Here is a 16,886-nt window from a genome sequence, read left to right on the forward strand (position 1 = left end):
TTTTTGCATGCTCTGAAAGACCTTCGCACCCTGAGCCTCTTACCTGTGTAGATTTCCCACATGCTTCCAAATGTGGAAGTAACTGGTGATGACATCATCACCAGTCACTTGCAGGAGCCACACACTGCCTCTGCAACATGGCAGGGCGTCACAGGACAGCAGGCTTTGGGAAGCATTGCTGTAATGTAAGTAAATTTAGTATCTTTTGTATCCTATACACACATTTTCACACTTAATTGGAGAGACTTCCTGCTATACATGGCACTGCTGTGTCTTGTTCTTTCAGAAAAATCCAGACGATGACAGCTCAGGGAAAACTTTAAATTGGGAACCAGGTCACTTGCTCCTGACCATCTATGCCGTCCGCAGCATTGAACAACTTCTGCCTTTCTTCAATGTCCTGAGCCAAGTTTTTAACAGCAAAGTCACCAGCAGGTGTGTTGGACATTCCGGGAGCCCAATGCTTTACCCAAACTCTTTCCCTAATAAGGACATCAAAATGGAGAACCAAAAGACCTTTTCCAGCAAAGTACGGCAGAAAATTGAAGAGCTGGTTGAGAAGGACTTTCTGGAAGGCATCATAAAGACATGAAGTGTGAATAGCAAAGTGTTCATCTTTAAATGTAATGTAACTTCAAATGAATTACTCCATTCTTCTAGAATGTATAGTTTTTCCTTTTTCATACTTTGTATGTAATGTATACTTCAGGATGTATTTAATTTAAATACCTGTAAATAAGTTCTGAATGTGGCCTGAATCAAGTTGAAATATTGCTGGCTCATATTGATTATGGTGCCTAATATTTATGGTACATTTTGTTTGTCATCCCAAGTTCTGTCTTTAAGAAAGATCTACAATACAAGTTGCACATTTTTTCTAGTTGTGTCTTTTCTACATTGTGAAAAATCATTTATGAAAATAAGGGGGCAGTCAACTGGCATAGAAAACTGGTTCCTTGCTTGAACTTATCCTTGGATATAGATTCTTCCAGTATGTTGTTTCTACAGTATTTCTGCCATTTCACTCAGTTGGCTAATTAGTGTATGTCACATTTGGACAATTCCATATACTACAACAAAATGATTTCTATTTTCCTTGAATGGTGTTATGTCTAGCACTGCTCTTAACGTGGTTCACAGCTATTTGCTTTTCATACTGGCACCTAAGAAATGCAATAATCAAGGCTGTGATTTAGCATTTCTCATTATAAGCTGATATTGGAGCAGAGGGGATTGTCCATAAACCAGTGCAGTCTGGCACATAATGCCACAAAGGCCAGCTTTCCCCTCTCCTCCACCCAGTGTTTCAGGCCAGGACAAGGTTCTCCCTTGGCCTGAAGTGCAAGAGCACTTACAGTTGCAGCAGCTGAGTCTTGTCTTTGTCACAAGTGATAAGCATAAAGATCAGGTATGAACAATGTGTATTTGACAACAAAGTATGACTAATAGTGATGGTAAGGCAAAAGTAGCTTAATTTAAAAAGTTAAAATCAAATCCCAGGGCACATGATGAAGTTATACTGTACAAGCAACCTTGCTGAAGCTAAGTGGCTCTAGAGACTGCTCAGTGCCTGGATGAATGATACCTGGGAGTCTCCTATTCACCACCATGAATGCTTATGCAGCAAAAAAATAGTTCCTAACTATGTAGGAACCCTACCTAAATATGTAAATTATTGTGCATTTCAGTAGTGTTGGAACATAGCAGCAAGTTTCACTTAGAGATGGGAAGTATACCACCCCTAAGCATGTTGGCTTCTTTGTTACAGAGAACCATAGGGAGGATCTCCTACAGTAGCACAGGCGGGCATTTGCCTCCAAGCTCTAAGAGAAGCTGCAGTATAACCAATGAGAGCCTGACACTGAGCAGCAGCATGATGTTCACTACCATTCTTGAAACGATTAAACCAGTGCTGCATTTCCAACATATGGCTAACCCAATTCACTTACCACCTTTTCTCTGAACAATATATAAGTTTATAAGAGCAGCTGTATAACTATTTCAGTGCCACAAATGACAGAACACAGTAACCTGCTTTTTAAGGAGTTTTTTAATCAAACGTTTGAATTTAATCTTCTAATACTTTCTATAGCATCTGTAAAGTAGTAGCAAAAGGGGGGGTGATTTCAGAGCCAGTTTCCATCAGACATCAAGAGATGGATTATGAAAGACATTTCCATCAAACTATAGGCTGGGGTTCTGCTCCAACTCCTTCTGCTAAATGGTAAACAGCCAGGCTGACTTTGTAAGCAAGTTCATCTGCATTCTCCTGGAAAGAGACAGCAAAGTTAGTTAAGGCTATAGTCCTACCAAATTGTTTGAGAATAGATGCACTGCTAAATAGGACAAGGAAATACAAGTGATCCTAAAATAGTTCATAATGTGAAGGGTGCTTAAGCAAGCCATACCCGGAAACCATGCCTGCGTCCAGTGATAGGCATCTCTGTATCTTACTTCACTTAAAGGAAAAGGTTTCAGTTTTATTCATATTGTTCTTCCTAGCTGCCTTCCTGGAGATAGAAATGGAGGAGCATTTCTCATTAACTTCTTTGTTAGCAGTATTCAGAGCAGCTTCCTTCAACGTCACTTCCATGCAGGAAATTCCTTGTGCCCTGCTGCATGTAGGGAAAGCACTTGCAGCAAGGGACAAGTGCACATTATATCCAATGGTGTATGTGCAAAATATTCACACATCCCTAAAGACCAGCACCGTTAACAATATCTTTTCTGCTATTGCTGCCTGCATTAGCCTTAGCAAACCTTTTCTTCATACAATCCTGTGACTGACACACACACACACAGGCTTGGCAAGAGGGGCAAGCTGCCAGATGACCCGAGATTTCTTCCTAGCACGCTCTTCTGTTTCTGCTTTTCAGACATTTTTCAGCTTGGAAAAGTAAGGGGAAGGTGTTGCTGAAAGCAGGGCACAAGATCTCTTCCTGTGGCTCTCTTTTAGTTCTCTTCTTGTCTAAGCAGGAGAAACACTGAGGCAAGCACGAGCTGTCTTCTTCACATTACCTCCGCTCATTTTTCCAAGCCCCAAGTCAAGAGGAGGAGGAAAGAGAAGAGTGAGCAGGCAACAGAATTTACATCATAAATTCCTCTCTGTCACAAGCCCAGGAGAGAAAGAGTAGTATTGCAATCAGAGGGGTACACATGGCACTTTTCAAAAATCAGATTGAGACCACAGGTGGCCAGTCACCATACCCCTGGATTTATATATTAGGTAATCAAAGTGCAAGACAACAAAACTACCTCAAGCTGAAAGGATAAGAGTCTTCAGAGGAATCTATGCACTTAATTTTTTGCAATTGGTCTGCCTCAAGGTTATGAATGGTTTTGTTCTGACCTGCGTGTCTGATTCAGCATACACTCTGACTGCATCTTCTGTTCCAGATGGGCGAACAAAAGCTCGGGCCAATTTAAACCTTGTGACGAGCTCATCAATGTTGTCTTGCAGTTTCGGGGGTGTAACTGCCCGTCTTTCTTCATCTGTGGTCTCAATTCTTTGTCTGTCAGCAACCTAAAATTAACAAGTCCAGTTAAGAAAGTTAGTCTTATTAATGTTCTTTCTTGATCTGTAGATCCTGCCCAAGGAGCAGGAAAGGGGAATGTGATATACTTTAAGAGAATTAGAGCACAATCCTAATCACTTTCCAGCACTAAGGTAAGGGCAATGCAGCTCTGAGGTAAGGGAATAAATATTCCCTTACCTTGAGGAGGCCTTCGTGAGTGCCACCCAACTGCAGGATGCAGCACATGCCCCATTGGCACAGGTATGTCACTGCTGGAAAGTTGGTTAGGATTTGGGCCAGAGTTGCATTGCACAACAAGAACTGAGGCTCAGACCTGGGCTTCCTGCCAGATCCCAGAGAAGTCTTAGGGTGCAGTCCTAACCCTTTATGTCAGTGCTTTCCAGCACTTGCATAGCGGTGCCAATGGGACATGTGCTGGATCCTGAAGTTGGCTGTCACTCACAGAGGCCTCCTTAAAGTAAGGGATTGTTTGTTTCCTTACCTCAGAGATGCATTGTCCTTATGTCAGTGCTGGAAAGCATGGACATAAGGGGTTAGGATTGTGCTCTTAGTCACATATCCAGTGGAAAATTCTGTAGGATGGCCAATATTCTAAAATGTAATGACTTCCAATGCTCAGGGGCTACACTAATGCTCCATTTATTCCTTATATCTCAGCATCATCTAGATTAATGATTTTCAACCTCTCATCTCATGGAACACCAACAAGGCACTAAAACTGTCAAGGGACACCATCCGTTTTTTAAGGATATATTTTATCATTTAAAAAACAAGTATTAAGATCGTGTTTAAAGTTCAATAAAATTTTAATCATTGTGTTGATTGATGTTTCAGTCTTCCGTTTCTGATTTCTGTCAGCTCATCTTCTTCCGCAGCAATTAATTCTGCTGATTTTCATGCACTTAACACAAGTGCATCTTTTACCCAGTCCAAGTAAGTGGCATCAAGTGACATGAAATACTCGTCAATGTTAAAAATACTTTCGCACTGCTGAATAAGAACATTGAACTATATAAAGACAAATCAACAACATTTTCACCCGGTCTCCCAAACTAACTGCTTCCAAAAAGCCATATCCTTGCCTTTTGGGGTTTTTAATTGGTCTGGTTGGGATTTCTTCATGCATTTCCTGACTTTGGTTGGTGTATATTAAATAGCTCTGCCTCTCCCTCTTTGGACAGGAAGCTAGGTGCTGGTGAACCACCCAGTGTTTCACTTGGAAATAACACAGTTGTAGTATTTATGTAGTACTAAGACGCTGAGCTTAGCCTTAGTAACATGGCAACCGGCACGCAGGCAAACCTGCTGCCCCCCCCCCCCACTCAGGCAAACCAGAGTGGGCCAGTTGCGAAGGCTGAAGTAGCCGGTAAACAGAGGATGTTATGAAGAAGCGCTTTTTATCAACCTCAATGGAATTTGTGGTTAGCTAGAAAGCCGGCTAGAGACAGCCGGTTCCCAAACAGTATAACCTTCAGTAATTTTCTCTATTGCATAGCTTTGCATCATGCGTTTTGAGAATGAATAAAAGTCTGAGGAAGCTAGCCGGGAGGACGGACTTCTCTCTCGATCTCATACCATCCTACTTCCGGCTCAGCTCTTCCTGCATCAACCCTCTGAATGAATGTCTGCCGGCTCTCATTCATTGCTCTGCGCCTTGCTGTTTCTGTTTATAGTCTAAACTTTCTCAGTGCCTCTGCACTCCCACCAAACAACAAGGCCCCAGAAGCCTTGGTTGTTTCCCATAGCAGCATTGCGCTGCTACACACAGTGAGGCAAAGAAGCCACATGGATCAAAATTTGTAAGTGTTCTTTTTCTAGGAAAGGTCACAAAATAATAGTAACCTACCTACTAATAAATGACCCTTCCCCAAACTTGCACAGCACACCTGCAGACCATTCATGGCACACCAACATACTGTAACAAGAGTGGAAAATTTCTGATCTAGATAATGGCAAAATAACTACGCTATTCCTCGGACATTGCATAGAGGGAACCCCCATATCCATGGATCCACTTATCTGCAGATCAGGTCCAGGCTCCCCCGCCCCCCAGCGCGAGCACCTCCATGTCCACCCTGGAGGGCTTCTCTGAACCTCCCAATGCCTTATAGTCACTTCCGGTTTCTCCATGAAAGGGAAGTCACATTTTGTTATCTGCAGAGCTCAGTCTGAGCTTGGCAGAGGTCCTTCTGGAGTCAAGGGGAGTAGAGCCCCCCCCCCCCCCCCGGGACTGCAGGGACGGGAGTTCAGCCATATTTGCGATTTCAGTTATCTGTGGGGTGGGATTCCAGAACAGAACCCCTGCGAATAAGGGGGCATGCCTATAAGAGTAAACTACCCTTACAGTGTCAAGCAAGCAAGTTAGTGGGATGTTGGGATGACACAATGCTAAAAGCTACCACAGTTCAGTCCAAAATTGGTCTCCATAGTTACCTGCACTTTGAGTTGCCGGTTAGGAAGATCTGTGTACATGGCATCCCACTGCTGTATTGTAAAATTCTTCAAAGCCAAGATGGCTTCAATCAGTAGCATATCAGAGATGGCGTCACCAACTGTCTAAGCAAATAAAAGAAGAAAACTAGCCTCAGTACCTTCTGATAATCTAGATTCTCATACTCAGTGGCTCAAGAGCTGCCAAGTGTTCCCATGTGTAAGCCTATTGTCTCTCTCCTTGGTAACATTATGTTTTTGTATTACCATAAAAAGCTTCCAAGGGACCTGGTGAGAAAAATGAACTAACAGGAAAATGCAGGCTATTTTTGTACATTTGTGTATGAAGCAGATGCAGCAGGCATCTAGGTAGCCTTTACAAAAACAGGATGATAACCTAACAATTAACTGGAGCTCAAGTGTGTTCACACTAGGAAGCTCACAGTTAAGTGTAAGCCTTTTTGAGTCTTCTCTATCCATCTAAACTTTGCAGGAGTTGAGATTTGCTTGGCCTGTGAGTGACAACATCAACAAAAACAAGTTCCAAAAACAAAGATCAGCCTGCAGGCCAGGCTACGTTAGTCACAATTTCTATGGCACAGTGTTCAAAAAAAGGTGAAAGTTTCAGGCAGACCACTGACAGGCAAGGTAACTGCAAAATCTTTCTAGATCCAAATGGCCAAGAAAACCCAGAACCCAACATGCAGGATGTGGTCCAGATCCAACTTTCAGTAATTCAGTGCTAAAATTTCCTCAGCTAAAGATGCTAAAAGACCTTGAAAAGCATCTGCTTTATTAAAAGGACTGTAGCACATGTAGACAGCGGATGCTACTTTTAATGAAAATAATGACACAGTTCATTATTAGATCCATAACAGCTTGGATCCAATAAAGGAGCTTTACGTCTAAAGTCTTACTTGATTTATCAGATTAATAGTATTTTCAAGCATCTTTGCAGCTTCTCTTTTCCGGTTGTCTTTTTCCTCTTTTGCCTGGCGTCTTATTTGTTCTTCTGCAGCTTTACTGAACAATACCTGCAAAAACACAGTGCAGAACATAAAAGAATGAAACATGATCATTCAATGTACCATCCCCCAGTTGCTCAGACTTAGGTATTACAGGTGTGCAACTTTGAAAGCAACTGTTGATCCAACACCCTCCCCTTTTTGACTGAAGAACTTTGTTAGATGTGAACATAAAAATACATCAAGTTCTTTTCAGCTCTATGAGAAAGAGGGTGTCTTCTTTAGAGCTGTCCTGCTGGATCAGATCAAGGCGCCAGGTGGCCTGTCTTCAGGTTCCAGCAAGCAAGACATAAAATATCCAGACCATATCCATTATCTCTCCCTCTGATATTTGGATGTACTTGCTTATCCTCAAATGCAACAAAAGCCAGTCACAAGCCACCAATTTTACCAAGTCTTCCAGCTCACTCCAGCCTCTGATTCACCTCTGGCAGATAAATCAGAGGCCAATATAAGTTCTGGAATTTTTATCCCAGTGCAACTGTGTCAACAGCTGAATAGCCTGGGATAAACTTTATACATTCTCTTAAAAACCAATAGACGAAGGAAGAAAGGATCAGGAAACATTTGTGGTGGTGAGCAGAGAGTTGATCTACCTATTACTAAGAGAGGAATTAAACAAGCTTCTACTGTTATCAATATCAACCAATAACCACTCCCAAATACTCACTGTGCCATGACCATTTGCTTCAAAGTAAACCCCAATGTCAAATCCCTTGGCCTTGTGATGCAAGTGCTTCACTCCTGTTTTGGCACAGTGGACAGGCACCTAGAACAGAAAGGCTAAGTGATCCGTTCAAGCGGGATTTCTAGCTTTGCAATTAAAAACCATGTTCTGCAATCAACATGAAATCTGCAATTAAGCGTTATCTTTCTGCATTGAGGGGATTGTCTCAGATGAATGGGAGGTTTATTGGGACATTACTCTGAGAAGCCCCACTGCTTTCCTATAATCAAAGTTTAATACCTAGATAATGCACTCAGGGATGTAGTTTTCTTATCCCCCACCCCCAGAAAAGACACTTAGCAACAGAGTGATTCTGTTGTTACTGATGAATCAAGCATGTTGAACACTTCTTGGTGATCAGAACTAAAGGCGTGCTTCTGCGAGTTTGTATTGTGGCCACAACACTGACAAGTAAAACAGAGACATTCTGAAGAACTATGCAAACACTTTCCCATATTACCAGGATCAGCATGGGTATGTAGCCTTGTTCCTAGCCAATGTATGGACTACCGGGCAGTGAAAGTAGGTGCTTTACATTCTATGTTTTCAACATAAGATGCTGAAAACCTTAGAGGCATCAATGAAGCTGCACCTGTAAGTACAGGTGTCTGAAAACAGTGTTATTTATTTTACTCAGAAGTAAGCCTAGGCTTGTATTCAGTAAGACTAGGCTGTAACTCCTATCTTACTCATTGGAAACAAACAACTCAACCTATAGGTCAAGTCCCAGGGCCAGGACATTAACCTCACATCCCCCACTATTAACATTAAAACCTTATGATTAACCAAGAATTGCTGCCTCTGCACAATATCCTAAAGACAGTTCCGTATGAACATTTTATATGTAAGGTCGGTTGCTGTACAAAAGAAATATTGTATGAATAATATGCTCCAAATATAAACCCCTGGACCAATTCAAATTCTAATAATTGTAGAAAAGTTGTGTTTAGCAGTCACTCCCCCTTCATTTAGAAGGACACAGAACATAATCCTTGAACATCTGGAGGACTCATCTCTGCCTACTGAAGATTTTGTAAACAAATTTTTACTCCCTACATCTAGAAGCATTTATGAACAGAGTTGAGCAGTTTATTAAATTATTCTTAAGCCTGGAAGCAAGAAAGAGCATAGTATGCAAGAATTAGCACAGTACCTTCAAGCTTTCCTCCAAATAACTAGTTGAACTCCCATTTGCATAGGCTGTTTGTACCACCGCCATTGTTAAATTTTGTCCTGTCTGATGGAAAGTGAGGAACACAAACTTTCACAATTAGATGTACATCTTCACAACTCAAGCAGGATTTGGTTTTTAAACCCTGCTTTCAAAGTTTATACATTTAAGCTTGCAAACACAGTTTAGTATTTCATGCGTGGATATAGGACAGTTCTTCATTTGAACTTCCAAACTTCTTGCACAAATGAATAGGAAAGTAAACTTGAAAGGGTGAGAATGCACTTATCCAATACCTGGGCCTTCACTAAAAGCCAAGAAGCAAATCAATTGTTCTTTGCAAGAATACAAGCCAAGTATTCTTCCCAACTCAGCTGCTCCCTCTCACATCCCCAGCTACTGTCTGTCTAAGATCTCTTGTTCAGCCAGAGGCAGATCAGGGGAAGGACGAGAGATGGCCACTGCAGCAAAATCCTTTGTTTTTGTTGGAGGAGTTCCCAGCAATGGTACAAGTCACTTTTACACTGATACGTGGCTTGTCTCTTTAGCAATGGAGACACCAAAACAGCTCCCAACTATGTATGCCACTCTCCTATAAAAACATATCATTTATTTGTATTTTAGCCAGTGGAAGACCAGATGGATACATTGCCTATGGACATTAACAACCTTCCAACATGGCCACAATTTGAAGGAAAACAAAACATCCTTGGACAAAAGTACATTTCACACAACATCTTGGACAGCAATTCCAGGGCATTCTCAACTATACAAACTTACTTTCAAACATACTTTAGCCTTTCATCTTTTATTGCATTATCTTTTTGCAACAGCAGAAAGTCTTCTCCCTTACCTCACATACAAATACTTCCTACTATAGCATTCTATGTGCATCTCCCCTTCTGTATAGAGGTAACCCAAGTGTGCACAAATGTCACAAACCCCAGCATAATCAGGAAAAATCTACTCATTAATCACACAACAAATCAGAACAATGCTATTAACTTGAGGAATACAATTACTTTGACCAGAAGTTCTTTCAGGAAAGAGCAGATCAGAGTTGCTATTTTATCTCCATCTAGAAGATGAAAGCAGCCAGTTTCATCAATATAGTAGTAAACAATTCGGTCAGCGTCACCATCATACGAGCAGCATTTCTCATTGGACTTAATTTCCAGTCCTAACAAGAGGGTGACAAAACAATTTTTTCAGAATTAACAATTGTATTAAAGAGTCCAGAAGTTCTACAGGCCCATCTACAATTTAAAACAGAGGACAGTATAAATTAGCTAGAAATCCACTATCTATTTTGTCATCCTAAATCAAGTTTTAAGCTTCCCACTTATTTCTGAATTTATGTTTCTCAAGGAACCAAAAGGCCGAGTGTATTAGCATGGGCCTGGGAGCAGTGCCCCTATGCTAGGCGTGTAGAAAGTATCCAAAAAAGATTGTTTCCTAGTGGCAAAGAAAAGGTTGTAAAAAGATAAAATGGAAGAGTACGCAGACATTTATACAGTGCACATTAGTTATTAATATCTCCAAACCTCTTGACATGAAATGGCAAAAAACCAAGGTAACATTCCATTAAAATACAAGACCTACATTTAGACAGCTTCAATATTAACAAGCAAACACAGTAGCCTTCAACATTCCATTGTAAAAAGAATGAAGATTTTTACAAAAAGAAATGCAGCACCTGCATATAGGAGCCTATGTGAAAAATAAGGAAGGGATACTTAAAGTTCACATTGTTTAGAGTTAAAATTGCAAAGATTTTTTTTCTTAGATGTTCTAAACAAGACTTCATGGATCAAACAGAAGCGCCATGAATAACCCAGCACTTCACTTACTAGCCTAACACCATTCCAGAACTACACAGAAAATTGAATCACTGTCTCTCGCTATTTATTTAGTATATACACACACAAGCCCTGATTTAAGAAAAAGCAGCAGCTGAAAGTTCAAACACACACGCTGGCACCCCAACTAGTGCTGCCACATTTAAGGAGAAAACTTCTATTGGCACAGAGAGCTCTTGCTGGTGGAAGTGCTTGTCAGGCTACCACCCAACGTTCAGTAATGGTAAACAGAAGGAAATGAGCTCATGTCTGCAAGGGAGACAAGATGGGTTCTGCCTAGGACAGGCTTATAACTAGAGAAAAGGAAGCCAAGGGAGTTATTGCTACTGACTCCTCCCAACTTTCAGTGTGCAACTGGACTCAACCAAGAGTTGCCTTTTAAGATTTAATATACAGTGTTAAGGGGGGGAGAGTTGGGGGTAATATCAGAAGCAAACTTTTTGGTTCCAAGTTTCCTTCTATTTCTCATGAGAAATATTTTGATTTTTTTCTTAAGTGGTATTAAAATGGTAGACTCCTATCAGCATACCTACAGGAGGTTTCTGATGAACTTTTACAAAATCAGCACCACATAGGTGATTGAGTTTCCCTATGCTTCCATCATTGACTATGTGCATTATAAGGCAGCGTGGAAGATAGTGTTCCATTTCTTTCAGTTTCAGAGCCCCTATACCATTGGCACAATCCACTTTCAGACTCGTACGAGTATCGCTTTGGTTCATAGCCTGCAGGGAAGAAAGCAAAAAAGTTTGCTGAGCAATAAAAAAATCTCATCAACAAAACAATTTCGTTCCCTTGTTCTAATAGCTACAACAATTCTCTCTTAGGCTACAATGCACTGAAAAGAGTGGGCCTTACTTCTGAGTAGATGTGCACAGGACTGGACAATTAGAACATGTTTAAAACTGCTATAGCTATTTCCAAGAAGACAAGACAAAACAAGATGTTTCGTCTGTTTGGCTTTGGACCAAGTCGGTTTACAAGACCAAACATCTGACTACCTTATAATCCATTAAAAACTCACATCTTTTGAGGGCCAAACCATGATTAGGTTAAGTACTTAATTAGGCTGATAAGATTACCTTTCCCTAAAAGGAGCACTCAGATTGGGAGGAGGGAGAACAAGACCCTTTATTTAACCCTTTCTCCTACCACATTCCAATCCAAATTGTACCCTTGACTATTTGGCAAGGATAAAAGTTTCATTTGCACCAATGGGAGCTTTTACACTGTAACCAGAATAGCATCCATGATCCAACTGGAACAGTTAAAGCCCCCCATACTGCACACTATGGTCTCAAACTGGGTACTTCTTTTCAAGGAAAAGTTAAGCCCATCAGCATTAATGACAGGTTTTAATGGAAAATGTAGTTTGGCCCCAAAGTGCCATTCCAAGGCTTGCCTGCCTACCTTTGATTCTTAACATGCAGCCCCTCTTTCTGATGAATCAAAGCATCCCATGCCTTGCAATTATGAACCAGTGCAGTTGCCAACGCTGATGTAATATTAGCAGCTCACTCCTAACCAAATAGGTTCAGAAGTTAAGTGCACAGAACTTACATTTCATCCTTATTCAAAAACCCGGATGACTTCAGACAATTAACATACACAGGTAAACACATTACACATCAAATTAAAGCTAAAAATGTTTAGTTCAACTCCTAAAGTCAAGTCAAGTTGGCTAATGGCAAACTTCTCTAAGAAAGGTGTCCAACTGAACCAGAGCCACCACTACAAAAGCCCTGCTTGCCCATGCTGCTGTAAATTCCTACAGTGTTGGCAACTGGATGAGACATGCTTCATGCTAATTAAAGAAAGGCAGGAGAGGTTCATAAAGGAGTGTTTCTCTGGACACATATTTTGAGGGAAAGATAGGAATAGAAGCCAAAACTTTTCTAAGGAACAATGTCTTTCACCTGTTTTGTAAGCTCCAAAAAGGCCTTGGACAACTTTTGGTAGTAGCCTTCCAATGTTGCAATCCCATAATTCTCATGGGTATTCCGACAGCAGACCATGTAATGTAGCTGTGGTGTTGTTACCAAGCCATAATCTAGTAAATAAGGTCATAATAGTCAAAGATTAATACTGTAATGCTTCAGACACATTTCAGAACATTACAAATCTTCAACTAAAGGAGTAGAAAGAACAGGAAAAACTGAATTAAAACATGCTTTTAATGAAGCATTTTTTCAAACTTATCCTACTACTATGAAAGAAAGCTATCAACATTCAGATGAGCTACCAATCAGGACATACCATGGTATTGACCTCCGAGAACAGACACACCATCAATTAATGCCTGCGAAAGCTTCTGGCTACTAGGTCTGAAAGCAAGAGACAGAAGTAAGGTTGCATCTGAAAAGCTATTTTAAAAAAATCGCAGATTCACAAGCTCCCTCCAACTGATGTTTGGCATATGAATCCACACAGAATATTATCACTGCACACAGCGCAATCTTTAGATGAAACAAGCCAAATGAAATCTCATGCTTCAAAGGGAATAAATGACAAACCAAGAGTGAAAAACAGATACTGAATAACTAAAGAGGTCTCTCACAACATGTAAATAAATGGGAGCCTTTCATCAACTGTAAACTATTTGACTTGTGAAGCACTAAATGTATCAGACTAGGGGTTCTCAAACTGGTGGTTCACAACCTAGCACCCAAGCAAGCCCTGCATCTGCTCCCTTAAAGGGCAGGGAGATGGCGACTACACAATCACCATGACTGCAGGGTACAGAAGCGTTTTTTGCACTTAACTTTGCCAGTGCCCGCTCCGGGGAGCCCCACAGACCCCTCTGCAGGGCTCCTCATGCCTCAGAAAAGTTAAAAAATAGTTATCACAACCCACTTCTAGGTTGCAATTGTGAAACTGGAAGTGGGTTGCAATCGCTATTTTTAACTTCTCAGAGGGGTGGGGTGTCCTGCAGAGGGGTCTGTGGGACTCCCTACAACCCCTGGAGGCTGGCGCTGGAATAGGTAAGTGTCAAAAACTCCTTGGCACAATTGTGGCAATCATGTTGCCGCCATCCCCCCCCCCCCGCACCTGCAAAGGCTCAGAGCGGTTCTCAAACTCCCAGTGAGTTTGAGAACTGCTATATTAGACAACTCTATAACAGAAAGTGCATGAGAAAGTATAATTAGTTCTTTCACAAAACTGGACACTTCTTAGAACAGAAGGTCTTCTTAAGATGGCTGGATATGTTAGCTAGTGCCTATTCCCTATCCTTCCCCAAGAGACATATATGATATTTATAGCTACCTGGTGTCTCTGCCGATAACAATGAAGGCATCGTGTTGAAGGTCCACGGCTTCCTTCTGGCAGATGTCAGATAACACATTCTGAACTTTGTCGTCATCTGCATTGGCCAAGCGTGTTGCATGTTCTTCCCAGGAAGGTGCCAACATTTCACCCAGTGGGTCAATCAGCTTTGCTCCATTATCTTTCTTGGGAGAATATTGTATACAATAGGTAAGGCTTTCAGCATATAGCCAAATATTCAAATCATAAATTTATATGAAACTTGGGGGTGGGGGGAATAGAGACCTCCTCAGATATGGAAATGGGGAACCCTATATAAATAGCAACCCCTGTACCCATTACCTTCATTTTCTATTAGAAGCTGTGGAAGCATGGGTGTTTCTTGCATTTAAACAAGGAACATTTTTGCTTAACTGAAGAAAGCAACATGCAGGCAAACATCCTGCATGCTACAGGGGACAGACTAACAGAATGTTAACAGGAAGCAGGACAGTTCCTGCTTCCTGTTAATATTTTGTTAGTTTCCCTCCAGTGTTTCCCCCACTAATTCACACAGACATTAACATTAGGGTTCTCATACAACCCCTTTAGATACGCCAGCCAACCCCTTTCCCTAGAACTACTTATCCTCTTACTTCAGGGTTGTGGGAGGCTGTCACCATAACCCCAATGGTGGATTTTGTCTGCTTGGACCGCAGCACTGCCAGCAAGCCCACGCGAAACATTGCGTGGTGAATGAATTCTGCACTGCCACGAAATCCAGCCGTTCCATACTGAAGGAAAGTTCTTGGGAGGTGGGCATGCAGCTTTAGGTGCTTTGCAACCGCATCAAAATCCATTTCTGTAAGAGAAAAAAAATGTAAAATAGCAGTACTACAGCAACAGAGATAATAATGCACCCAGGGGGAGGCAGAAAGGCCTCTGCTTCCATCAGAATCAGTTACTCAAACTAAAAAAGGAGATGCCTTTTAGAAGGTGTACATACATACATAACCACAATAAACTATTTTGATGAAACCACCTGACCAGCACCATAGGATAGAGAGAATTGCTTACAGCTGCTGTTCACACTTCCGCTTTGACACTCCTAATTCCCTGTCTGCAGTCCCAGGATAACTTCATACATTTACCTCACTGTAAAAGTCACAGGCTGCAATCCTGGGCACACTTAACACTGCAAGCCCCACTGAACACTGCAAGTTTCTTCTTCTAAGTACACAAGCAGAGACTTGAGTTCTACTGAGGCTGAACTACTTTCATTCCACTTGCAATCCTAAACAAGCTGGCTAGTGAGTGAGGACATCCTGGTGGAGCCCACTTCTAACTCAAGGTGCTCACATATGTGTTGTGTCCGATCTGCCTCCAAGGCAGGTCTAAAGGTGAAGACCAACCCTTCTCCTCTCCATGCTTCAACTGTTGCCATTAACAGCATTCCACTGAACTCCTGTACTTCTGGTTTGGCAGGGCAGTTACAGAGCCAGAGACACCCCAGGGCAGGGTGACCAGATGTCATAACCTCAAAAGAGGACCAGGCACCCCAAAATATAGGACATCTGAGGAAAATGTAGGACACGATGATAATAATAGAAGCTAAAAACACTCCTGGATTGAGTTCATATGGTTAAACACTATATTACTTATTAAATTTAAAACTCTATTGCATATCATTTATTAATTCCAAGAAGGTTATGCACTGCCTTCAGGGGCTCTGCGCTGCCTGCTCACAGGGAAAAGGAGGACATTGAAGTTCTTTTGCAGGACAGGAAGCTGCAAAAGAGGACAGGTCCTGGGAAAAGTGGATGCCTGGTAAGCCTGCCCCAGGACAGCCACCTCAGGGCCTTTTTCCAGGAAGACAGCAGTGGGCACAGGTCAAAGTGCTGCAATCCTGCTCCAGGTTTCTCTCCCCACACCAGGACTCTGCCCCTTCTCCTCACACAGCTCAGGAAGTCCAGGCAGCTGCACCAGGGGCAGGAGGCAATGCAAGGAGCAAGCACAGCTGCAGCCCAAGGAGTGCCCTCCCTCTGCCCCGCCTGTGCCTTGAGATGCAACCACAAGTTCTAGGAGAGGAATCCCAATGAGGCCCCCTCCCTGGAGCCCCAAGGGGGGGAGGAAGGACCACAGGCTTGCACACAGTACCTCTCCTGTTCTCCAGCAGCAGCCTCCCTGCACCACCCAGCATGCAGACGTGGCTGCCCCTCCCGAGCCTCCAGCGCTCCCTTCCGGGTCCCCGCGCCCATTCACGGCGGCACCAATCGCAGCCCCGCGAGGAAGAGGAGGAGGGCGCGCCTCCCTCTGCAGAAGCCTTCAGGCGGCTGAGCCGCCCAGCAAGGAATCCGCTGCCACGCAAAGCGCCCGGGGTACAATCCTATGCAAGCTTCCCTGGGAGTAAGCCCCATTGACTAGAATGGGGCTTCCTTCTGAGTAGACATGCACAGGATTGGACTCTTGAGGCTGCAATTCCATCCACATTTTCCTGGGAGTAAGCCCCATTGACTAGAATGGGACTTATCTCTGAGTAGACATGCACAGGATTGGGCTGTCAGGCTGCCATCCTATCCACTTACCTGGGAGTAAGTCCCATTGACTATAGTGGGATTTACTTCTGAGTAGGCATGCACAGGATCGGGCTCTAGGGTTCTGCTGTTAAGCAATGGAAAGGAACATTTGCACACATTGTGCACCACCTCAAGATACAAACACTTGGGGAGAGTTTAGGGGGGAGGACCCCGTTCCCCACACAAGCCCAGCAGGCTACATTCTAAAGTCAAACACCCCCCCCCCCATACAAGCACCTCGGCCAGTCACAACCACAATTGGTGAATTCCAAACATCCTTGCTAGCAACCCCCTTGCCCAGCGCGCATGCCCTGCGCTT

At 42.6% G+C, this 16,886-nt stretch overlaps 2 protein-coding genes across 8 annotated transcripts in view; one reads left to right on the forward strand and one right to left on the reverse strand.

Annotated features, from left to right (window-relative positions):
• DOP1A (DOP1 leucine zipper like protein A) overlaps positions 1-4,320 on the forward strand; it is a 73,391-nt gene extending 69,071 nt beyond the window's left edge. For all 5 annotated transcript variants that reach the window (XM_066612473.1, XM_066612472.1, XM_066612476.1 and 2 more), the window contains one exon: positions 287-4,320. In XM_066612473.1, the coding sequence (XP_066468570.1) occupies positions 287-592 (306 nt within the window). In that variant the 3' untranslated portion in view covers positions 593-4,320. The remainder of the gene's footprint in view (positions 1-286) is intronic.
• PGM3 (phosphoglucomutase 3) lies at positions 2,039-16,858 on the reverse strand. Of its 3 annotated transcripts, none has more exons than XM_066612479.1 (13): positions 16,577-16,858; positions 14,648-14,853; positions 14,013-14,197; positions 13,005-13,072; positions 12,665-12,798; positions 11,278-11,473; positions 9,912-10,069; positions 8,872-8,955; positions 7,662-7,760; positions 6,884-7,000; positions 5,970-6,092; positions 3,350-3,523; positions 2,039-2,269 (listed from the first exon to the last, which is right to left on the reverse strand). In XM_066612479.1, the coding sequence occupies exons 2-13, from the start codon at positions 14,849-14,851 to the stop codon at positions 2,180-2,182; spliced, it is 1,632 nt and encodes a 543-aa protein (XP_066468576.1). In that variant the 5' UTR covers positions 14,852-14,853; positions 16,577-16,858; the 3' UTR covers positions 2,039-2,179. The 3 variants fall into 3 exon arrangements, with proteins under 3 accessions (XP_066468576.1, XP_066468577.1, XP_066468575.1); XM_066612480.1 differs by having other exon boundaries at positions 16,805-16,842; XM_066612478.1 differs by lacking the exon at positions 16,577-16,858 and adding an exon at positions 16,149-16,222.
• Positions 16,859-16,886: the final 28 nt, after the last annotated feature.

The sequence above is a fragment of the Tiliqua scincoides genome, chromosome 1 (genome assembly GCF_035046505.1).
Source record: "Tiliqua scincoides isolate rTilSci1 chromosome 1, rTilSci1.hap2, whole genome shotgun sequence".
Lineage (NCBI taxonomy): Eukaryota > Metazoa > Chordata > Lepidosauria > Squamata > Scincidae > Tiliqua > Tiliqua scincoides.

Bases quoted from the DNA above. Each gene is read 5' to 3' on its own strand.
- PGM3 (XM_066612478.1), bottom strand. From the start codon at position 16,191: ATGCTGGGTGGTGCAGGGAGGCTGCTGCTGGAGAACAGGAGAG. The intron at 13,073-14,012 runs GTAGCTATAAAT...TCTTGCTTTCAG, and splicing joins GTTATCGGCAGAGACACCAG to ACCTAGTAGCCAGAAGCTTT. The intron at 7,001-7,661 runs GTGAGTATTTGG...GTGTTTTTGCAG, and splicing joins AAGCAAATGGTCATGGCACA to GTATTGTTCAGTAAAGCTGC.